A 22,615-nucleotide genomic window follows, 5' to 3' on the forward strand; every position below is an offset into this window, starting at 1 on the left:
TTGGCCATCAGGCAGAGAGCAAGAGAGTGGACTCTGGGTTCTTGTCCCTCAGCCTAGAACAGACAGTGGCTTGCTGGCACAAGGGTGGATAAGGATGGGGAAGGCCAGCATTGCTGGGTTCTGGCTGAGGCACCTCATCCCAGATGCAAGGCAGGCAGCTCTGCCCAGAACCCCAGTAGCTCCTCTCCAAGGGGAGCAGATGAGCCAAGCTCTCTCTAGTACAATGCTTATTGTCCTTGTCTCCACTCGACCTGTGGCCCCAGAGAAGAGAAAATGGGGACAGATACAGGCCAGTAAGAATAATGAGAGGCTCTGCCACTGGGGCTGTGGAAGGAAGAGAGAAGTGTCCCAGGCAGCCCTAGATGGTGTACTCTGCTTTTCAAGACCAGGCAGGTGGCCTTTAGTGACACTATGGAGTTTAAATGGGCTGCAGGCTCTCCCTACAGTACACCCTGACAGGCTCAAATGTGTTTTCCACCAGACTCTCCGGTGTCTAAGTAAAAGAGAGCTTAGAGTTCTTTCTGCCTCTGCCTCTGCCTCTTTCCCTCCTTTTAAAATTAATTTTGTAGTAGGGGGATGGGACCCGGGGTCACTAGCATGCTAAGCAAGTGCTCTACCACAAAGCTAAACCCCAGAGCGCTCTCTCTCTCTCTCTCTCTCTCTCTCTCTCTCTCTCTCTCTCTCTCTCTCTCTCTCTCTCTCTCTCTCTCTTCTGCAGGCCTTCATCTTCAGAGACTCCTATGATAACCTTCCATATCACTCTCCATGTTCTAGTGGGGTTTAACCGCATAAAAGCCTCCAGATAAACAACAGTAAATGGGCTGAAGGAGTGTTTTCTGAGTGCTAGACTAAACTCCGCCCCTCCCACGGCACATGACACCCCATGTCTTCTAGTCTGACCTTTATAACTTCAGTGTCCACACTTTTCAGATGAATCGATGAAATTATCTTTCCCCAGGGAGTAGTCCTGTCTCTTGGGCTAAATTCTATGAATGCATAAAGAATCTGTTTGTTAGTTTGTTGTCTTTTTGAAAGTAAATGGAGCCAAGAGTGGTGGTGCATGCTTTTAATCCCATGCACCACCAAGACAAGCCTGGCTCAAAAACTGGCAGATCTCTGAGTTCAAGGCCAGCCTGGTCTACAAAGCGAATTCCAGGACCCAGGATGGCAATAACTACACAGAGAAACCCTGACTTAAGAAAAAAACAAAGTTAGAGAGAAAACCGGAAACAAGAAAACCAAGGTGGGACTCAGACTCAACACAAGAACCAGAGGTGCTAAAGTGGTGGTGGATGGAGCTAGCAGAAGGCAGCTCGGGGACTTTCCCCCAAAGCTTCCCCCCACACACCCCGCCACTGAGTTAAAGCAGCTTTTAACCCAGTGGAAGTCGGGGAGCCCCTAAACCGCTGCTCAGCCTCAGGCAACCCCATGGGCTCTAGCACTTGCCTTTGCTTTGCGAAGAACGGCGATGTCTGGTGCCATGTCACACAGCACTAGCGTCTAGCACCTAGCACCCTGGCCGTAAAACAGATCTCCAGAAAGTGAGCGCTACGGGGCTTTCAGGTTTTCTTCTTTTTGCCTCAGACACCCTACATATCCACTCCTTCCCCGACTCCATGTTCATAATGAAGGAACCCGGGAAGAGCCCTTCCCATTTTAGAACTTGCTCCCTAAAAGTGCTCCGGAAGGCAGGTGAGTGGGTAAGTGCCGTGCCTTCTCAGCCCGGGGCACAGACACCAGATACCTGATGTCAACTTTGTCCGGCTACCTATCTTCTTTCCTGGTGTGCTTCTTGCTTATCCCTCGGGAGTTCCGCCAGCCTGCTATAACTTCCTCATTTATTCTCATATTTCGGGGCTAACAATTTGGATATTATTCAGGACATGAGTAGAGGGGATGGGGATAAAATTGGCAGAGCTGAGGGTGGGGTGAGGATACAGTGGGTGTGGAAAGAAGAGGCGTCAGCAAGTAAAAGGCAGAAGAAACCCTGAAGGCAGTGTGTGAAATGCAGGTAGGCCTTGCCTGCCACCCGTCTACAGGGCTCCAACAGGAACGTTCTGATGGCTGGCCTGGTCATGGTTATATCAAGTGACCCCATCCCAAACTTCCCAGAGCTTCTTCATTTCATCATTTCTCTCTCTGGTCCTTAAAGAATGACTCAATGTCACCTTTTAACATCACAATGTCACTGTCAGACACTTGAAGGTAGGCTACATCTCATCATCTGACTGTTCAGCCCCGAATCACCAGATACTAAAGAAGGCTCACTTACAAATGATTGTTGACGGTATTTATGCAAACACATCTGGGACTCACAGGGTGCACATCTGGTGAGGACCCTGGAGAAAAATCTTGTGAGTCGGGGAAGAAATGAGATGAGGTCTGATAGCTCCAGTATCTGAGCCTCACGCATGCCTGTGTCATCGTCCTGAGGACAGCCACTGAGTGGAAATGAGTTTGCTTCTTGGTGAAGCAAGCCAGCTAACTTCTCTTTTTTTTTTTTTTTTTTTTTTTTGAAAGTGGAACAAATGTGTAATCGAGATCTCTAGGTTTTGTGGTTGCTGCTGTATGCTGCTAGGCTGGTGCTGAGAGCTGAGGATAAAGAGCATGTGGTTGGAAGGTGCTGGGGACCTTGTGCTTGCTAAGCATGTGCTCTACCACTCAGTACACCCTGACCCTTCTTGGTTTTGAAATGGGGTGTACCCCCACTTCCCTGCTAAGGACCCACAAACTAAAGCAACGATAGAAAAGGGTTTCCTAATTCAGGATATCGTGCCCTGTGCTGGGCCTGTTCTTGCCTTTGTTGATTTTGCAGAGTGTGTGCCCCAATGACTTAGGTACTTATAACTCAGACAGTGAAATGGAACAAGGCACAGCTGGTGTCCTGTGCTCTCTCTCTCTCTCTCCTGTTCTGTGGACTAACCGACCACATGTGTGACTTTGAGGATACTCAAGAAACTAAACCCAAGAGTTACCTACATGTCACCCCTGACATCTGCATGGAGCAGAGTGAGGAGCCCAAAGCCTGTTAGAAAAAGATTAAAATAATAGCTAAATAAATAAATAGGAAACCAAGTTGGTGTAGGGATATAGCTCAGGTGATAAAGGCTTGTCAGGCGTGAAGCCCTGGGTGTAACTTCAGCTCTGGGAAAAACTGAGCATGCCTGTAATCCAAGCTCTTTGGAGGTAGAGGCAAGAAGATCACAAATTCGAAGTCATCCTTGGCTACTACGTGAGCTCCTGTCTCAAACTATAAAGTTCAAAAGCCAAGGACACCTCTGCCTTAGCTGCACATTCCCACTGCCTGAGCACCTTGCATGCCTGATACTCAGGTCTCACTCACATGGTTTCTATATCAGAGGCTGGGATGAAGGCTGGGAGAATTACCTGCAGGGGAATGCAGGGTGCAGTCAAGGTTGAGACCAACCTCTAAACTCTCTGCTTCTAGCCCTTCCTTGGGCTAACAACTCAACTCACTCTTGTTCTGCTGTTCATTCTGTAAACTTGACAAGAATCAAGCTCAAGGCCCTGGAATCTAGTACCCAAGTCTCTCAGCTGAACCCAATGCTTAAGGTTATCATTGAAAGCTGAGCTTCTGGATAATGCTGGGCAGATATATCAGGACAAGACTCCCCTTCCTGAATAAGTCTGAGAGATGGGAACCTGAGTCTCCCCCAAAAGGTCTGCTGAATGCATGACATGGTGGTTTAAGCCTCCAGTCTTTGGAACTATCCAGGAAGCTTCATAAAGCATAGACTGCCAGGTTCTTCTCCCAGAGTTCTGACATAGTAGGTTTGAGTTAAAACTCAAGACAGTTCACTGGTCTGGGAGTTGTTGCCTAAATAATTTCATTTTGTGATTAATAATGATCAGTTGTCCCAACAGCTATTTTCCCTCCGTTTCGCCAGTTATTTGATGCTGTGTAGGGATGTATCCTGGGTAACAGGATGTGTGTCTAGAAGCAACCCTAGGACCTTCCTCATGCTACACACACACACACACACACACACACACAGAGAGAGAGAGAGAGAGAGAGAGAGAGAGAGAGAGAGAGAGAGAGAGAGAGAGTCCTCTGGTGAGTGATAGCCCTAGTCCTAATAATATTTCCTTAAAGTCTTCCTAGATGACTCTGGTAAATAAGCTTGCTGACCTAAGAATTACTGAATTAAACCATGAGTGAGTGGACAGTGTCTTAATTTGCTGTGACTCACAATGACAGACTTATTAATTTAAGTGTGATTGGGAGCCACATGCCAAAAGGAACCTTGGGAGCAAGCTGAATAGGTATATACACCATTAATCAGTTCTTTCTTCTAGTGATCACTTTTTCAAAATTAATTGTTCTGTATTTGTGGTACCTGATTATAGGGTGGCCAGGAACAAAACTGGAACAAATGACCGTGGCAGACATACTGGGTACCAGCCTGGGTGTGGAGGGTGACTGTGTGTGACACATGAGAACACTCTTGCCAAGTAGAAGGATGGAACATTGGGACAGCTTTGCCCATGGCCTTTGGGCAGTGTCCAGAAATGCCCCTGGTCCTTTCCCTGGCTCACCTGACCAAAAAGCAGCACAAACTGATTACTATTCTTGCTGAGCAGTGGTGGCACACACCTTTAATCCCAGCACTTGGGAGACAGGAGGAATAAGGATCTCTGAGTTTGATACCTGCCTGGTCTTCAGAGTGTGTTCTAGGACATCCAGGGCTACACAGAGGGGGAATAATGCCATTCTAGCCTATAGCATGTGCCCAGTTTTAAAATATACTCATACCACATAGGACAGAATACAAAATTCTTACCTGGACAAGGGAGGAAATGTCTGCAATCCTAGCACTCAGGAAGCAAAAAGAGCAATACAAATTGGACACCAATCTAGTCTCTGAAATAAGCTCTAGGCTATCCTGGGTTACAGAGTGAGACTCTAACTCAGAAAAGAAAGAAAAAAAACAACTTCTGAACATTAGTGAAATAAGACTGTACTTGGAATTGGAGGTGATCAATAAAGATGATTACCATCACAATACTTGGTATTTTCCTGGTTTATTGTATTTCTGTTTCTCTTTTGAATAGCTTATTTCCAACCAAAGTGACTAGAGTTTTGGGGTGGGATGTCCTCCTAAGGCTCCCAGTCTGAGGCACTACTGGTACTGGTGGAAGGCCCTCAGGTCACAGGGAGGGTGTCGTTAAAGAGGATTGTGGGAAGGCAGTCTTTCCTTTGCCTCTCTTCTATTCCTGCCATTTCCCAAGCGTTTCCCCTGTCACACACACCCTGCTCCAATGTGCTGCCTTCCCACAGGCTGCAGAACAATGGGCCAACGAATTACAGACCCAAACCCCTACAACCATAAGCCCACATCAACCTCCTCTCTTTTTAAGTTGATTGTCTCTGGTAGTTTGTTACAGTAAGAGAAATCTGATTGATACAGCAATGTAAAAGAGTAACTGGAAAGCAAATATGCCTAGCCTTGCCCTTCCTAGCAGACCCCTGGGCCCTACCCAACAGTTCTGCCAACCTCTTTCTAGAGACTTGCTGTCCCCCTCCCCCATTAGCCAGGATGCCTTGGCCCTGAAACTCACACTCTGACATCTCAGCATCATTCCGCTCACCACAAGCTCAGCACTGTCCGATAGACAAGTGTCAGGTCAGAGACAACTAAAATGATAAGTGGCAATGTGCTGTTTTGCAAAATCAGAGATGGTAGGAAGAGACTGGGCCTCCACCCCACCCTGAATGGTGGCTCAAGAGGAACAACTGAGGATTACGCAAACCTATGACCTTGAGGCCTCTGTGTGTGACCAATAAGTCGAGGGTTTAAGGACTGAAGCTCAAGAGGGAAACAAATTATTGATGCAAAGTGATGGGTTCAACTCTCTTGGATCAACTCTAAAGCAGTCTGGCTTCTGACCCACTAGGTCTTTAAGGAGAATCAGTGTTGCCCTTTGACCTGGACTTTCAGACAGGCCTCAAGCACCAGATCTTACCACTCCTGCTGCAGCTGCTGAGACCTTCCGTGCTCTCCCACCTCCTCCTCTCCCCTCACCTTCCCTTACTTCTCCTCCTACTTCCTCCCTCCTCCCCCTCCCTCTTCCCTACAGTTATGAGCTCAACACCATTGCATAAGACTTCTCTCACTAACTTTTTGTTTGTTTTGGAGAATAGGGTCTTATGTATTCCAGGCTCAGCAAGCTCCAAGGATCCAAATGTTTCTTTCTCTCATGCAGGGGATTGTAGAGTTGAGCCACCATACCTGTGTATACAGATCCTGGAATCCAAACTCAGGTCCTCACAGTTGCTCAGTAAGAAGTTTGCTGAGGGAGTCACCTCTGCAGTCTCACATTAGCTTTTAACATGGCTCATTACAGTAATGCATCACTTAACGTTGATCCGTTCTTGAATTCTTTTTAATTATCACTGTTACTCTTTCTTCTTCCCCTTCCTCGTCCTCTTCCTCCTCCTCTTCCTCCTCTTCTTCCTCATCTCTCTCCTCCTCCTCCTCCTCCTCCTCCTCCTCCTCCTCCTCCTCCTCCTCCTCCTCCTCCTCCTCCTCCTCCTCCTCCTCCTCCTCCTCCTCCTCCTCCTCCTCTTCTTCTTCTTCTTCTTCTTCTTCTTCTTCTTCTTCTACTAAATCTCTCAGTTGTCTTGGTTAGCACATCAGAAAACACCCAGGATTCTCAGACAGCATCTAACAGAAGCAGGAACAAACAGGGTGTTGCAAGTCCTAATGTGGCAGAGACACAAACTCCAGGCATCATGTCCATTCAGTTCCTTGGTCACATAAGCTCCATCGTCATGATCTTAGCCAGGAACCAACAGGGAGATGCTCTTTAGTTGACAGTCATAATCCTTGAGACTCCAGATGAAAGAAGTGGCATCCGAATCCACCCAAGTTCTTCTCTCACATCAACTGTGTACTCTTTCAGTGTGTCACGTGCCATATTCAAGTGTACCACACTTAGTATAAGTTGCAGGATATTCATATGTACACACACACACACACACACACACATGCATAAACACCCCTACGCTATCTGAAATCCATTTAATTGGTACTCATACTTATTTGCTAAGTCTGGCAATATTTTTTTTGCACATTTCAAAAATCTGATATTTAATTTTTTTGTGAAATGCATCATCAATAAAGTCTGGCAATATTAATGATCAATAAATAAGCAAACAAGCAGAGGTTTTTCTTTTTTTTTAGAAAGAGTAAGTTAACTTTTAAGTAAATCATGGCAGCTGGGCAGTGGTGGTGCACACCTTTAATCCCAGCACTTGAGAGGCAGAGGCAGGTGGATTTCTGAGTTGGAGGCCAGCCTGGTCTACAGAGTGAGTTCCAGGAAAGTCTGGAAAGTTCTCTACACAGAGAAACCCTGTTTCGAAAAACCAAAGCCAAAACCAAAACCAAGTAAATCATGGCATGACTGAAGGCAGGGCTCTATCCCCAGCACTGTATAAAACTGGACATACTGACACATGCTTGTGAACCCAGAGCTTAGAAAGAGGTGGCTGGAGAATCAGGAGTTCCAAGTTCCTTGCCACAGTTGGCTCTTCTCTCCACTGTCCTCGTTCCAGGCATTATGCCTGTGTGGTCCTCACCTGAGGCAACTTTTCTCAGTTGTTTTTGTTTCATATACTTCATTTCAGGTTTTCAAAACGATTTTTACTAGATTGGAGGCTAATGTCTCTGGAACTTAAAGTCCCCATATGGTTCTTGCAGAAGTTTCCCCCAGTAACCGCTGGTCCTTTCTAAAAATGTTCCATGCAAATTTTCTGGGTCTGAACTTCCTTCCATGTCAAGAAGGTGATTACAAAGGCTTGGTCTAGCCTACTCAGCGGGGGAGGGAGGAGGCAATACCTGTTGTGAGTTGAAGATGCAGAATGGAAACTCACACATTAGAAGAGTTGAGATGGTTATGTTGTGTGTGCGTGTGTGTGTGTGTGTGTGCTCACGCACGCATGGGCTCACCAGTGCATTTATGCATGTTGCCCAGAGGTCAAAGTTGGGTGTCCTCCTCTATTGATCTCCACTTTACCTTTTGAGACAGGATCTCTAGCTGAGCTCAGAGCTTGTCACTTTGGCTAGGCTGGCTGGCCATCGAGTCCCTGGAAGCTACCTACGTCCAACGCCCAGCGCTGAGGATATACACGCCTCCATGCCAGGCTTTTACATGGCTGCTGGAGACCTAAACTCAGGTCTTCATGCTTGCAGGGCGAGCAGTTCACCCACCAAGCCATGTCACTGGCCTGACAGTGTTGTCTCAGTGAGTCAAGATCTTGCTGGTAGCCAGGGTTGGCCTCAAACGCACAATCCTCTTGCCTCAAATTTCCATTGCTGAGATTACAGGTCTGCGGCACCACATCTGTCTAAGATTTGGGCTAGTTAACATTTTGGTATAGAATTAGGAAACTGGATAAGCTAAAACAATGATGAGCTAGGTATTAGTATTATAGAAGTTGATTATAGTAAATCTTCAGCTGTAAGATAAAATCCATTCACTCAGCCAGCCAGGCACCATATTTTTATTGTACGTCTGCTAGACCCCATGCCATGCAGTAAACTGAATCTGAACTATTAGGTAGGGTGAACGAGGCCAGGTCAGGCACTTGCCTCCCAGGGAAATGACTAGTCAAGACAATAGCATCCAAATCTGTACTTATAATTCCAATGAATAGAAACTGTACTGTGTACAGAGGGCAGAGCCATGACAGTATGGGAAGCAAAGAGATTTGTTGCATCTGGGGTTGCACTCAGAACATCTTCACAAATGATGGAGTATCCATTTCTGAAGTCCATGAAGCAAAGACCTCAGGGAAAGTGGTCAGAGTTGAGGGCCTGGCACATAGAAAGGCCCAGTAGTCTCGCACAACTTGGCACCGTTAAGTGGTTGATTCATAAGGCAAAAGGTGGGTTGTGGAGAGGATTAAGTGAGAAGAGAATTCAGGCCCAGTTCACATGATGTTTTATCATGACGTCAGGGTATGTGGGATGTAGCCCAGGAAGAAAACACTGATGGGGGTTGCGGGGAGAAGATGATTGCATTTTTGTTACAAAACAATTGTTCGGGGTTAATATGAAATGGGATGGAGGGGGGGATAATACTTGAGGCAATGAGGATGTTTAAGATGTTAAGAGGTAGAGCAGCCCAGGTAAGACTCAGGGTGGTTTCAAGCCACTGGTGAGCACAGATGAGCTCTGTTTCGGATGTGATGAGCAGCTGACACCACCCATAATGTACCCAAGGGACTGATGATGGAAACGCAAGATTACAGGTGGGTGGAGATGCCAGCAGAGGGGTGAGAACTGGGGAGGTACACCCAGCCTGAGAGCGGATGAAAATCACAAGGTTAAGGTCTGATGGCCCAGGAACATGGAGCGAGGAAAGAGCCAAGGTGTATGAAGTGAGCAACTGGAAAAGAAAAGATTTGTAAATCCAAACTTAAAAGGAGGCCAACAAAAAATCATCACCATAAGACCCAAGGGAGAGAGGGAGAGAGCTGATTTCCATAACATGAACATTTACAAATGTACAAGTACAAAGGCTGTTAGGAGCTCCATGGCCAGGAGAAAAGGGCAGGAAGCTGGGTCGCAATCAGCCCACTGCTCAGATTTTGTTAGACCCTGGATTATCTCCTTCAAATTTTAATTTAACTTTATTTTTTATTTGTGCTGTGTGTGTGTGTCTGTGTGTTTGCCTGGGTGTCCATACAAGCTAGAAGAGGGCATTAAATTCTCCGGATCTGGAGTTACAGGCATATGTGAACCACCTGAGTTGAGGGCTGGGACCCAACCTCCAGTCCTCTGCAAGAAGATCAAGAACTCTAGCTGGTCCTAGTAGCACATACCTTTAATCCCAGCACTAGGGAAGCAGAGGCTCATGCCTTTAACTGTATAAAGAAATCTCAAGAAAGCCGGGATATCATGTCTAGAAGGGCAAGGTGAATGGTAATCCAGCCTGGCCTACAGAGTGAGTTCCTGGACAGCCAGGGCTACTCAAAGAAACCCTATCTCAAAAAGAAAAAACAAAACCAGCTCTTATGATCTCTCTCTCCAGCTCCTGTCATCCTTTTCATCTGAAGGAAACAGTACTACAGGTATTGTTATAATACGGCTCTAGAATGTTCCCCAAACCCATGTATTGAAGGCTTGGTTGCCAGGTACTGTTATCTGATGATGGAAATTGTATTGGGTCACACTTGGTAGAGAATAATTGGGTCATTGGAGCCATAGCCTTCAAGGGGATTCTGTAACCCAGTCTCGCTTCCCAGCTACCCCACAGTGAGCAGTTTTCTACACCACATATTCCTTACCACAGGGCCAAAGGCAACATGGGCCCACTGAGCCAGACTCAAACTATAAGCTAAATTAAATCTTTCTTCCTTAAAAGCTGAATTCTTCAGATGGTTTAATCTTCCTTTTGTTCATTTGTTTACTTTGAGTTTTGTGTCTTTTGGTTGGTTGGTTGGTTGATTGGTTGGTTGGTTGGTAGGTAGGTTGGTTGGTTGATTGGTTGGTTGGTTAGTTGGTTGGTTGGTTGGATGAATGGTTGGTTGGTTGGTTGGATGAATGGTTGGTTGGTTGGTTGGTTGGATGAATGGTTGATTGGTTGGTTGGTTGGATGAATGGTTGGTTGGTTGGTTGGTTGGTTGGATGAATGGTTGGTTGGTTGGTTAGTAGGTACTGGGTATTGAACCTAGGGCCTCTTCACTACAAAGCTATGTCCCCATATCTCCCTCAGATATTTTATTATACTGACAGAAAGCTGAGTAAGATAGATAGCCATGGTTAATATCATTGCTTTCTCTTACTCCCAAAGGTAAGTACTTAATAGTTATCCACACTTTTAAATGCATTTATGACTCTATCCAAGCATAGGCCAGAGCACTTTAAAAACCTGAGATAAAAACAATTATTCTGTGAATCACAATATTGCACTGAGGGTCTGTGTTGCCCAGGCTGGAATCAGATTCCATAATTCAAGCAATCCTCTTGTTTCAGCTCCCAAGCAGCTGAAACTCTCAACCTATGCATATTATCATCACCAACCCCTGGGTTTGGCCGGTATTAGTTTGAGCCTGATCCAGCTTGATGCCAGTAGCACAGGTCCATCAAGCCTGCTCTGTGACACTCATTCTAAAACTGCACAATTGTTTCACCCCTTCTCTGTGAATGGACATTTGGAGAGTTTCTGCCTCCCTTCCCAGACTTTCGCACACACATGCATACACACACAGTTTTACAAATGGTACAGTCAACACAGTTGGCTTGGTCTCATTCCTGCACACTTGTGGGTGATTAGGAATAAATCCTCAGGACAGCAGAGTAAGAACATTTCCAAGAATATTTCCATCCCTCTAGAATGGTTGCACAAAAATGTTCCCCTCGCTCATCCGGCTGGATCAGCGCCGGGGTAGCGGGAGCGCAGGGTTGCCTGACACCCGCCAGCTACCCACGACCCCCGCCGCAGGATTTTGGGACTGCTGGTAAGTGGAACACAGCTTCAGCTCCAATCCAATTGCGCGGGACCTGAGACTGCATTAGTTAGGGAAGCAGAAACCGGCCTGAGTAGGGCCACAGGCCTCATCCGGCCGGATCAGCGCCGGGGTAGCGGGAGCGCAGGGTTGCCTGACACCCGCCAGCTACCCACGACCCCCGCCGCAGGATTTTGGGACTGCTGGTGAGTGGAACACAGCTTCTGTTCCAGTCCAATCACGCGGGACCTGAGACTGCTCTGGTTGGGGAGAGAGAAATCCGGCCTACATAGGGCCACAACCCTCTTCCGGTCAGAAAAGCACCTGGGCAGCTGGGGCGCAGGGTCGGCTGACACTCACCAGCTACCCACAACACCCACCACAGGATCTTAAGACTTCTGGAGAGTGGAACACAGCTTCTGCTCCAATCCAATTGCACGCGGGACCAGAGACTGCATTAGTTAGGGAAGCAGAAAAACGGCCTGTGTAGGACCACAGGCCTCTTCCGGCTGGACCAGCACCGGGGTACCGTCAGCTACCCACGACCCCCGCCGCAGGATTTAGAGACTGCTGGTGAGTGGAACACAGCTTCTGCTCCAATCTTTAAACAGTGACAACGATAACAACTAACCCCAGAGATTACCAGATGGCGAAAGGTAAACGTAATAATCTTACTAACAGAAACCAAGACCACTCACCATCATCAGAACCTAGCACCCCCACTTCGCCCAGTCCAGGGCACCCCAACACACCGGAAAAGCTAGACACGGATTTAAAAGCATATCTCCTGATGATGGTAGAGAACTTCAAGAAGGACTTTAATAACACACTTAAAGAAATGCAGGAGAACACTGCTAAACAGGCAGAAGACAATAAAGAGAAAGCACAAAAATCCCTTAAAGAATTGCAGGAGAACACTGCTAAAGAGTTACAAATCCTTAAAGAAAAACACGATAACATAATCAAACAGGTAGAAGTCCTTACAGAAAAACAGGAAAACACATCCAAACAGATGATGGAAATGAACAAAACCATACTAGACCTAAAAAGGGAAGTAGACACAATAAAGAAATCCCAAAATGAGGCAACACTGGAGATAGAAACCCTAGGAAAGAAATCTGGAACCATAGATACGAGCATCAGCAACAGAATACAAGAGATGGAAGAGAGAATCTCAGGTGCAGAAGATTCCATAGAGAACATCGGCACAACAATCAAGGAAAATGTAAAATGCAAAAAGATCCTAACTCAAAACATCCAAGAAATACAGGACGCAATGAGAAGACCAAACCTACGGATAATAGGAGTGGATGAGAATGAAGATTTTCAACTCAAAGGACCAGCAAACATCTTCAACAAAATTATAGAAGAAAACTTCCCAAATCTAAAGAAAGAGATGCCCATGAACATACAAGAAGCCTACAGAACTCCAAATAGACTGGACCAGAAAAGAAATACCTCCCGACACATAATAATCAGAGCAACAAATGCTCTAAATAAAGATAGAATACTAAAAGCAGTAAGAGAAAAAGGCCAAGTAACATATAAAGGCAAGCCTATCAGAATTACACCAGATTTTTCACCAGAGACTATGAAAGCCAGAAGATCCTGGACGGATGTTATACAGACACTAAAAGAACACAAATTCCAGCCCAGGCTACTATACCCAGCCAAACTCTCAATTAACATAGATGGAGAAACCAAAGTATTCCACGACAAAACCAAATTCACACATTATCTCTCCACGAATCCAGCCCTTCAAAGGATAATAACAGAAAAAAACCAATACAAGGACAGGAACCACGCCCTAGAAACAACAAGAAGGTAATCCCTCAACAAACCTAAAAGAAGACAGCCACAAGAACAAAATGCCAACTTTAACAACAAAAATAACAGGAAACAACAATTACTTTTCCTTAATATCTCTTAATATCAATGGACTCAACTCCCCGATAAAAAGACATAGACTAACAAACTGGCTACACAAACAAGACCCAACATTTTGCTGCTTACAGGAAACTCATCTCAGAGAAAAGGATAGACACTACCTCAGAATGAAAGGCTGGAAAACAATTTTCCAAGCAAATGGCATGAAGAAACAAGCTGGAGTAGCCATTCTAATATCTGATAAGATTGACTTCCAACCCAAAGTCATTAAAAAAGACAGGGAGGGACACTTCATACTCATCAAAGGTAAAATCCTCCAAGAGGAACTATCAATCCTGAATATCTATGCTCCAAATACAAAGGCAGCCACATTCATTAAAGAAACTTTAGTAAAGCTCAAAGCACACATTGCACCTCATACAATAATAGTGGGAGACTTCAACACACCACTTTCACCAATGGACAGATCATGGAAACAGAAACTAAACAGGGACACAGTGAAACTAAGAGAAATTATGAATCAAATGGATCTGGCAGATATCTACAGAACATTTTATCCTAAAACAAAAGGATATACCTTCTTCTCAGCACCTCATGGTACCTTCTCCAAAATTGACCACATAATTGGTCACAAAGTAGGCCTCAACAGATATAAAAATATTGAAATTGTCCCATGCATCCTATCAGATCACCATGGACTAAGGCTGATCTTCAATAACAAAATAAATAATAGAAAGCCAACCTTCACGTGGAAACTGAACAACACTCTTCTCAATGATACCTTGGTCAAGGAAGGAATAAAGAAAGAAATTAAGGACTTTTTAGAGTTCAATGAAAATGAAGCCACAACATACCCAAACTTATGGGACGCAATGAAAGCATTTCTAAGAGGAAAACTCATAGCTCTGAGTGCCTCCAAAAGGAAACTAGAGAGAGCACACATTAGCAGCTTGACAACACACCTAAAAGCACTAGAACAAAAGGAAGCAAATTCACCCAAGAGGAGTAGACGGCAGGAAATAATCAAACTCAGGGGTGAAATCAACCAAGTGGAAACAAGAAAAACTATTCAAAGAATCAACCAATCAAGGAGCTGGTTCTTTGAGAAAATCAACAAGATAGATAAACCCTTAGCCAGACTCACTAGAGGGCACAGGGAAAGCATCCTAATTAACAAAATCAGAAATGAAAAAGGAGACATAACAACAGATCCTGAAGACATCCAAAACACCATCAGATCCTTCTACCAAAGGCTATACTCAACAAAACTGGAGAACCTGGATGAAATGGAGAAGTTCCTAGACAGATACCAGGTACCAAAGTTGAATCAAGATCAGGTTAATGATCTAAACAGCCCTATATCCCCCAAAGAAATAGAAGCAGTCATTAATAGTCTCCCAACTAAAAAAAGCCCAGGACCAGATGGGTTTAGTGCAGAGTTCTATCAGACCTTCAAAGAAGATCTAATCCCAGTTCTTCACAAACTATTCCACAAAATAGAAACAGAAGGTACTCTACCCAACTCATTCTATGAAGCCACAATTACTCTGATACCTAAACCACAAAAAGACCCAACAAAGATAGAAAACTTCAGACCAATATCCCTTATGAATATTGATGCAAAAATCCTCAATAAAGTTCTTGCTAATCGAATCCAAGAACACATCAAAACAATCATCCATCCTGACCAAGTAGGAGGTTTCATCCCAGGGATGCAGGGATGGTTCAATATACGGAAATCCATCAACGTAATCCAGTATATAAACAAACTCAAAGACAAAAACCACATGGTCATCTCGTTAGATGCGGAAAAAGCATTTGACAAGATCCAACACCCATTCATGATAAAAGTCTTGGAAAGATCAGGAATTCAAGGCCCATACCTAAACATGATAAAAGCAATCTACAGCAAACCAGTAGCCAACATCAAAGTAAATGGTGAGAAGCTTGAAGCAATCCCTCTAAAATCAGGGACTAGACAAGGCTGTCCACTTTCTCCATACCTATTCAACATTGTACTTGAAGTCCTAGCCAGAGCAATTCGACAACAAAAGGAGATCAAAGGGATACAAATTGGAAAAGATGAAGTCAAAATATCACTTTTTGCAGATGATATGATAGTATATATAAGTGACCCTAAAAATTCCACCAGAGAACTCCTAAGCCTGATAAACAGCTTCGGTGAAGTAGCTGGATATAAAATTAACTCAAACAAATCAATGGCCTTTCTCTACACAAAGAATAAACAGGCTGAGAAAGAAATTAGGGAAACAACACCCTTCTCAATAGTCACAAATAATATAAAATATCTTGGCGTGACTCTAACTAAGGAAGTGAAAGATCTGTATAATAAAAACTTCAAGTCTCTGAAGAAAGAAATTATAGAAGATCTCAGAAGATGGAAAGATCTCCCATGCTCATGGATTGGCAGGATCAACATTGTAAAAATGGCTATCTTGCCAAAAGCAATCTACAGATTCAATGCAATCCCCATCAAAATTCCAAATCAATTCTTCAACGAAGTAGAAAGTGCAATCTGCAAATTCATCTGGAATAACAAAAAACCTAGGATAGCAAAAACTCTTCTCAAGGATAAAAGAACCTCTGGTGGAATCACCATGCCGGACCTAAAGCTCTACTACAGAGCAATTGTGATAAAAACTGCATGGTACTGGTATAGTGACAGATAAATAGACCAATGGAATAGAATTGAAGACCCAGAAATGAACCCACACACCTATGGTCACTTGATCTTCGACAAGGGAGCTAAAAACATCCAGTGGAAGAAAGACAGCATTTTCAACAAATGGTGCTGGCACAACTGGTTGTTAACATGTAGAAGAATGCGAATCGATCCATTCCTATCTCCTTGTACTAAGGTCAAGTCTAAGTGGATCAAGGAACTTCACATAAAACCAGAGACACTGAAACTTATAGAGGAGAAAGTGGGGAAAAGCCTTGAAGATATGGGCACAGGGGAAAAATTCCTGAATAGAACAGTAATGGCTTGTGCTGTAAGATCGAGAATTGACAAGTGGGACCTCATGAAACTACAAAGCTTCTGCAAGGCTAAAGACACCATCAATAAGACAAAAAATCCACCAACAGATTGGGAAAGGATCTTCACCTATCCTAAATCAGATAAGGGACTAATATCCAATATATATAAAGAACTCAAGAAGGTGGACTCCAGAAAGTCAAATAACCCCATTAAAAAATGGGGCTCAGAACTGAACAAAGAATTCTCACCTGAGGAATACCGAATGGCAGAGAAGCACCTGAAAAAATGTTCAACATCCTTAATCATCAGGGAAATGCAAATCAAAACAACCCTGAGATTCCACCTCACACCAGTCAGAATGGCTAAGATCAAAAATTCAGGTGACAGCAGATGCTGGCGAGGATGTGGAGAAAGAGGAACACTCCTCCATTGTTGGTGGGATTGCAAGCTTGTACAACCACTCTGGAAATCAGTCTGGCGGTTCCTCAGAAAATTGGACATAGTACTACCGGAGGATCCAGCAATACCTCTCCTGGGCATATATCCAGAAGATGGCCCAACCGGTAAAAAGGACACATGCTCCACTATGTTCATAGCAGCCCTATTTATAATAGCCAGAAGCTGGAAAGAACCCAGATGTCCCTCAACAGAGGAATGGATACAGAAATTATGGTACATTTACACAATGGAGTACTACTCAGCTATTAAAAAGAATGAATTTATGAAATTCCTAGCCAAATGGATGGACCTGGAGGGCATCATCTTCAGTGAAGTAACACAATCACAAAAGAACTCACACAATATGTATTCATTGATAAGTGGATATTAGCCCAAAACTTAGGATACCCAAGATATAAGATACAATTTGCTAAACGCATGAAACTCAAGAAGAATGAAGACCAAAGTGTGGACACTGTGCACCTTCTCAGAATTGGGAACAAAACACCCAGGGAAGGAGTTACAGAGACAAAGTTCGTAGCTGTGATGAAAGGATGGACCATTTAGAGACTTCTGTATCCAGGGATCCGTCCCATAATCAGCTTCTAAACGCTGACACCATTGCATACACTAGCAAGATTTTGCTGAAAGGACCCAAATATAGCTGTCTCTTGTGAGACGATGCCGGGGCCTAGCAAACACAGGAGTGGATGTTCACAGTCAGCTATTGGATGTATCACAGGGCTCCCAATGGAGAAGCTAGAGAAAGTACCCAAGGAGCTAAAGGGATCTGCAACCCTATTGTTGGAACAACATGATGTACTAACCAGAACCCTGGAGCTCTTGTCTCTAGCTGCATATGTATCTAGCTGCAATGGAAAGAGAGGCCCATTGGACTTGCAAACTTTATATGCCCCAATATAGGGGAATGCCAGGGCCAAAAGAATGGGAATGGGTGGGTAGGGAAGTGGGGGGCGCTATGGGGGACTTTTGGGATAGTATTGGAAATGTAATTGAGGAAAATATGTAATAAAAATATAAAAAAAAAAAAAAGAAATATAAAAAAAAAAAATGTTCCCCTCTCCAGCAACCCCATCTGTTTAAGAAAATGTGCCCATTGAGCAGCAGCTAGAAATACCAGATGAAATAGGAGACACTGCCTTTAAATGTATAAAGAAATCTCAAGAAGGCCTGGCTATCACGTCTGGAGGGGCAAAGGTGACTGGGAACCCTAGCACTAAGAGAGTTGAGCTAGGAGGACTATGACTCTGAGCTAGCCTGAGCTACAGAGATAGACCCTATTTCAAAAAACATAATAAAACAACAACCAACACCCCCCCCAAAAAAACAGTAAACAAACGAGATTGTAGAGGAAATGAAAATCCAAAGCCTAACTGGTCATGGGGATTGCCTCAAACAAAGACTTGGACTCCAGAGTATTTGAGACCATATAATATAATGCTTTTAAGGATCACCTATCCAATAACTGTGTCAAAGGCTAAAGCTAGAACATCAGGCCATTGCCTACAGGGTGTGTTAGGAGTAGTTAACAGTATTTAGCACTCAGCGTCACTGAGACTACCCTGATCCTGTAGAAGCCAAGCTTCCTTAAATGTTCAGTCTAGCTTAGTCATCTTTGCCTCTCTCTCTGGCCACCTTCCTGGCTCTGTGGTTACTCCTGCTTATTGACTGACCTCACCTGAGGACTGAGTCCTACTGTCTGCCTGTCCCAAGGCTTTGGTGAAACTGAGGCCCAGTCATGATCTCCTCTAAGCTCAACACATGTATGGCTTCATTCCTAGTGGGTAAGACAGAGAAGGGATGTTGTACTTTCCAGGGGTTAGGGGTTGGTGAGGAGAATCTGGAGTTAAATTAAACAGGTGAGCTGCTCCCTGCATGCCAGGCTCTGGCCTCAGTGCCCTCAACAGACACAGCAAACAGCCGGAGTTGAAGAAAATCATCCAGTAGATAAGAGTTGGCATAACGTGAACGAGAGGGATAAATAAGTTAGCTTAAGTAAAAAGCCAAGAAAAATTACAAATGCTAGACTCTCTAGAAATGCAAATAATGATCACTAAAATCAAAAGCTCAGTAGGCGAGCTAAGTGTAGGTTGCCCCTCCTGGTTCCTGTTTCTCCACATTGTGGGCAGTATTTGAGGGTGGTGCAAACTGTAGTGGGTTGGCCAAGCACAGGGCACAGTGTGTCTTTGCAGAACTGAACTCATCCCAGAAGGCCCTCTCTTTCCCACTTTCTTGGAATTTGGAACTGTAGACACTGAGGGACTTCCAAGTCTCATCCCCTGTTTGGTTTGATCGGCTGTTGTTGTTGTTGTTGTTGTTGTTGTTGTTGTTGTTGTTGAGACTATATGACCAAGTAAGCACTGACCTCTGTCCTCCCCCATCCCCATCCCATGCAGGGATCACAGGCATGTACCGCCAATATCAGAATTTATCTTTTCTTCTGTACTCTTCTTTTCTTTGTAACCCCCCACCATCAGTTCTCAGCTGTGCCTCTGTGTGTGGACCATGGACCGTTCATTCTTTCTCTCCAGGTTCCCGCACCCCAATTCCTAGTGGCTCTGGCATTTGGCTCATCTTGCCTCTGGCCTTAACTAAGCTAATCCCCAGCTTCTCTGATTGCTCACTCTGCATCTATTTCAGGCCCTACTTCCCTTACAGCAGCTCACGCGATTAACCCCACTCTAACCATTCATTTTCCTGTGGACAGGTCTCTGCCAACACGAACTCTGTCACTAATATGCAGGAACCACAGAGCTTGGTCTTCCTATAAATACCTCAGTTCCAGCTTTCTGAAGGTGCTACACTGGTTGAGATGCGTTGGTCCAGAGTTTGTTTAAACTATGCTCATCAATTTCGTCAAAACCCAAGGAAAGCTGGTTTCCCACTTGCCTCCTGCTTGGTTTTCAGGGGGTAACTTCACTTGGGATGGTTCTCAATTCTGAACCAAGCTTTCTAGCTATTAAAGGAGAGGCTGACACACAGGGATGAGCCCGCTTGTTTGCCGATACAAAGGCTTCATTTGGGGGTAGATCTCAGAACCTGCTTGCACTAGAGAGTGCCTCTGTTCAGGAGACTGGATTTTTCTCCTAGACATCCCCAGACACTTTTAAAAAAATAACTAAAAGATATAAATGTCCTACAATCTAACTCATATTCTAAAGCACCACTGGCGCAAAGGGATATGCATTGATCAGGGATATGCATTGATCAGGGATATGCGTTGATCAGGGATATGCATTGATCAGGGATATGCATTGATCAGTTTAAGAACTAAGCTTTAATACTAGCCTTTCCCTTGACTCATGTCCAAGTAAGCAGCTTTTACTAGCTAGCTTTCTGCAAGTTGTATTTTTGCATCTTTTAGATGCTGGGGATACAGGCAGGGCCCAAGAAGCACAGTAGCTTATGGAGAGAGACCTTCTCTGCATGTGTCTGCAACCAAGTTTTCAACTCTGACTCCTGACTTTCCTCTGTGCTACCTGCTTTCATGGCTCTGAGAGTCATGAAGTTCAGCTTCATAGCCATCCCTGGGATGCTTTTAATATGTATCAGCAATCACTGAGTTCCTAGTGTATGCTACGCTCTGACAGCATTTAGGAAAATCAAAGGTAAACGGAAGAGGATTGTCCCTGTGTGTTCATGACTCCTTCCATTGCCAAAGCACAGTGCACAAAACAAGCATAGACTCCCTATCTCATTTGAAAGAAATACACACACACACACACACACACACACACACACATGTGCCCTTCACTTTCTACTTCAGACACTTGGGTTCCCCACATAAAGAGTGCCCTGCCAGACAGGCTGAAAGAGGTGTGCCTGCCAACCTTCAGTAAGCTGCATCTCTGTGACATCAGTGGCTCTTGTCACCCATCCTTTTTAAACAACAGCACAGGTTCCTCTGCTTTAGATGCAGCCCTTCCCTAGAAGCAGGCATTATCTACCCGTTCGCAGAAACCATGACTGCAAGTGTATTTACCAAGGACAAGTCAAACAGACTTCAGAGGCACCGAGAGGGCATTAGCTTGTTGTAGCAACTGCCAAGAGAGCCAGTCAGCTGCTGCTCACCCTAAGGTATGGAGATGTAGTACTTGTGTGACATAATGTGACACACCACAGCTTCCATGGCAAGATGTTGAGGAAGGTTACAAGGATGGAGGGCAGAGGTGGGAGGACTAGGAAATTGGTGGGATTCAGGTGCATGATATGTAATTCACACACAGACACAAATCAATTAAAAGAGAGAGCGAGATGTAGTACTGTTTCTTCCAATACCTTTGACTGCCTATAATCATATTAGCCTTGAAAGCAAATGTCCATTAGTTACAATGGGTGCAAAGAAAATATCCCCCATTTTACCAAGATCAAAGAACAGCATATCAAATAATTCTCTGGATGTTACTCAGGGGATGTCTGTTGACTCCTCTGCTGATGTCAAATTTGCATCTTTTCCCAAATGCTTTCCGCAGTAAATTCCAAACCCTAGTTGCTTCTTTTCTCCCCCACCCCCTCCCCGACCCCTCACCGCCCAAGTGGTTTTTGGAACCAGCAGGCTTCTCAGCTATTAAAATGAAACCATTACTTCTGTCTTTCAGCAGACTGGAACATTCTTTTCCATGAACTGCCAGAAAAGTTTATGGTTTTTTAATATGCCCAGTAAAGCTGATAAATTACAAGGATCATAAAAGGCAAAGATAGCCAGAGGTTTAGAGCAAACGAAAGAGGCTGCGGTGAAAGCAAGATCTATCCTCCAGCCCTGCCCTCCCAAAGACAGTTTTAATTTTCTTGGCTTTTAAGTTTCACCGAAAGGATTAGGTTTTCTGGGTGGGACTCTCCCCGAAAGAGTCCGGTAGCCCCGGGCACGCACAGGCTAGCGTATCCTCCCTCCCAGCTGGAGGTTGCTTACCCTGGCTGGATTGACCAAACGCGAGCCCCAGGGCCAAGACCAACGCAGCACAGGGCACGGTCATGTCAGCTGGCTCACCCGCGCTCAGGATGCTGCGAAGCCCCGGCCTCCCTCTAACGCGCACATTTCCTGTTTCCTGCTCCTTTGGGTCGGTGCTCACTTGAAGGAGAGGTGTTTGCCTGATTTTTAGGAAGTGATGTAACTCCGCAGGAGCCTGTCAGACTGGCAAGGGTTGCAACAGAGGAGCTGCTTCGCCCAGCGCTGATTCAGTCAGCACCTCCCCAGCCCTCTGGAGTCCAGGCCTCCACCTCTCTGTCCCTGAGAAACAGACTCCGTTGCTCAGGTGTCATTCGGCACTGGGAGGGAGCCTGGACCACAGACGTTCCGATTTGACAAGTTTGCACATCTCTCTGATGGGTCTCTGGAACTGTCCGCAGAGCCCTGGGTAGCGCTGGCCTGAGCTCAGTGCTGACAGCACTTTCTCAAATCAGCGCTGTCTGGTAATAGCCCCATTGCCCACGGTGCAAAGGACCGAGCTTCGTGTGAAGGGAACTTTTACATTAAGTCAACCTAATTTTAAGTGTAAACAACTTGACGTGCTTAGTGGCTGTTGGGATGGACAGCCCAGGCCCAATCAACAGGAAACTGCTCTCGGGCCAGCCAGGCTCATTCCTCCGCCCACTCAGCACCTGCTCCGGAGAGGCTCTATTTGGATCTACAGACAAAGCTACACCCCGCTTCCCAGGAGAAATGTCTTTGCAAGGAAGCCTCTGCACTGGGGGACCTGCAGGTGGGGAGTGGCCTTTGTTATTGCAGAACCAGCAAAACAGGATTGAAGAGGATTAGCACGAGGCTAGAAATTCTATCCAATGGAAACAATGAAGGA

The 22,615-nt window shown here is 45.0% G+C and overlaps 1 protein-coding gene across 3 annotated transcripts in view; it reads right to left on the reverse strand.

Moving 5' to 3' along the window:
- Tmem154 (transmembrane protein 154) overlaps nucleotides 1–21,997 on the reverse strand; it is a 45,075-nt gene extending 23,078 nt beyond the window's left edge. For all 3 annotated transcript variants that reach the window (XM_021158876.2, XM_085835802.1, XM_085835803.1), the window contains exon 1: nucleotides 21,730–21,997. In XM_021158876.2, the coding sequence (XP_021014535.1) occupies nucleotides 21,730–21,793 (64 nt within the window). In that variant the 5' untranslated portion in view covers nucleotides 21,794–21,997. The remainder of the gene's footprint in view (nucleotides 1–21,729) is intronic.
- Nucleotides 21,998–22,615: the final 618 nt, after the last annotated feature.

Source organism: Mus caroli, unplaced genomic scaffold (assembly GCF_978045245.1).
Source record: "Mus caroli unplaced genomic scaffold, Mus_caroli_1 scaffold_3, whole genome shotgun sequence".
Taxonomy (NCBI): domain Eukaryota; kingdom Metazoa; phylum Chordata; class Mammalia; order Rodentia; family Muridae; genus Mus; species Mus caroli.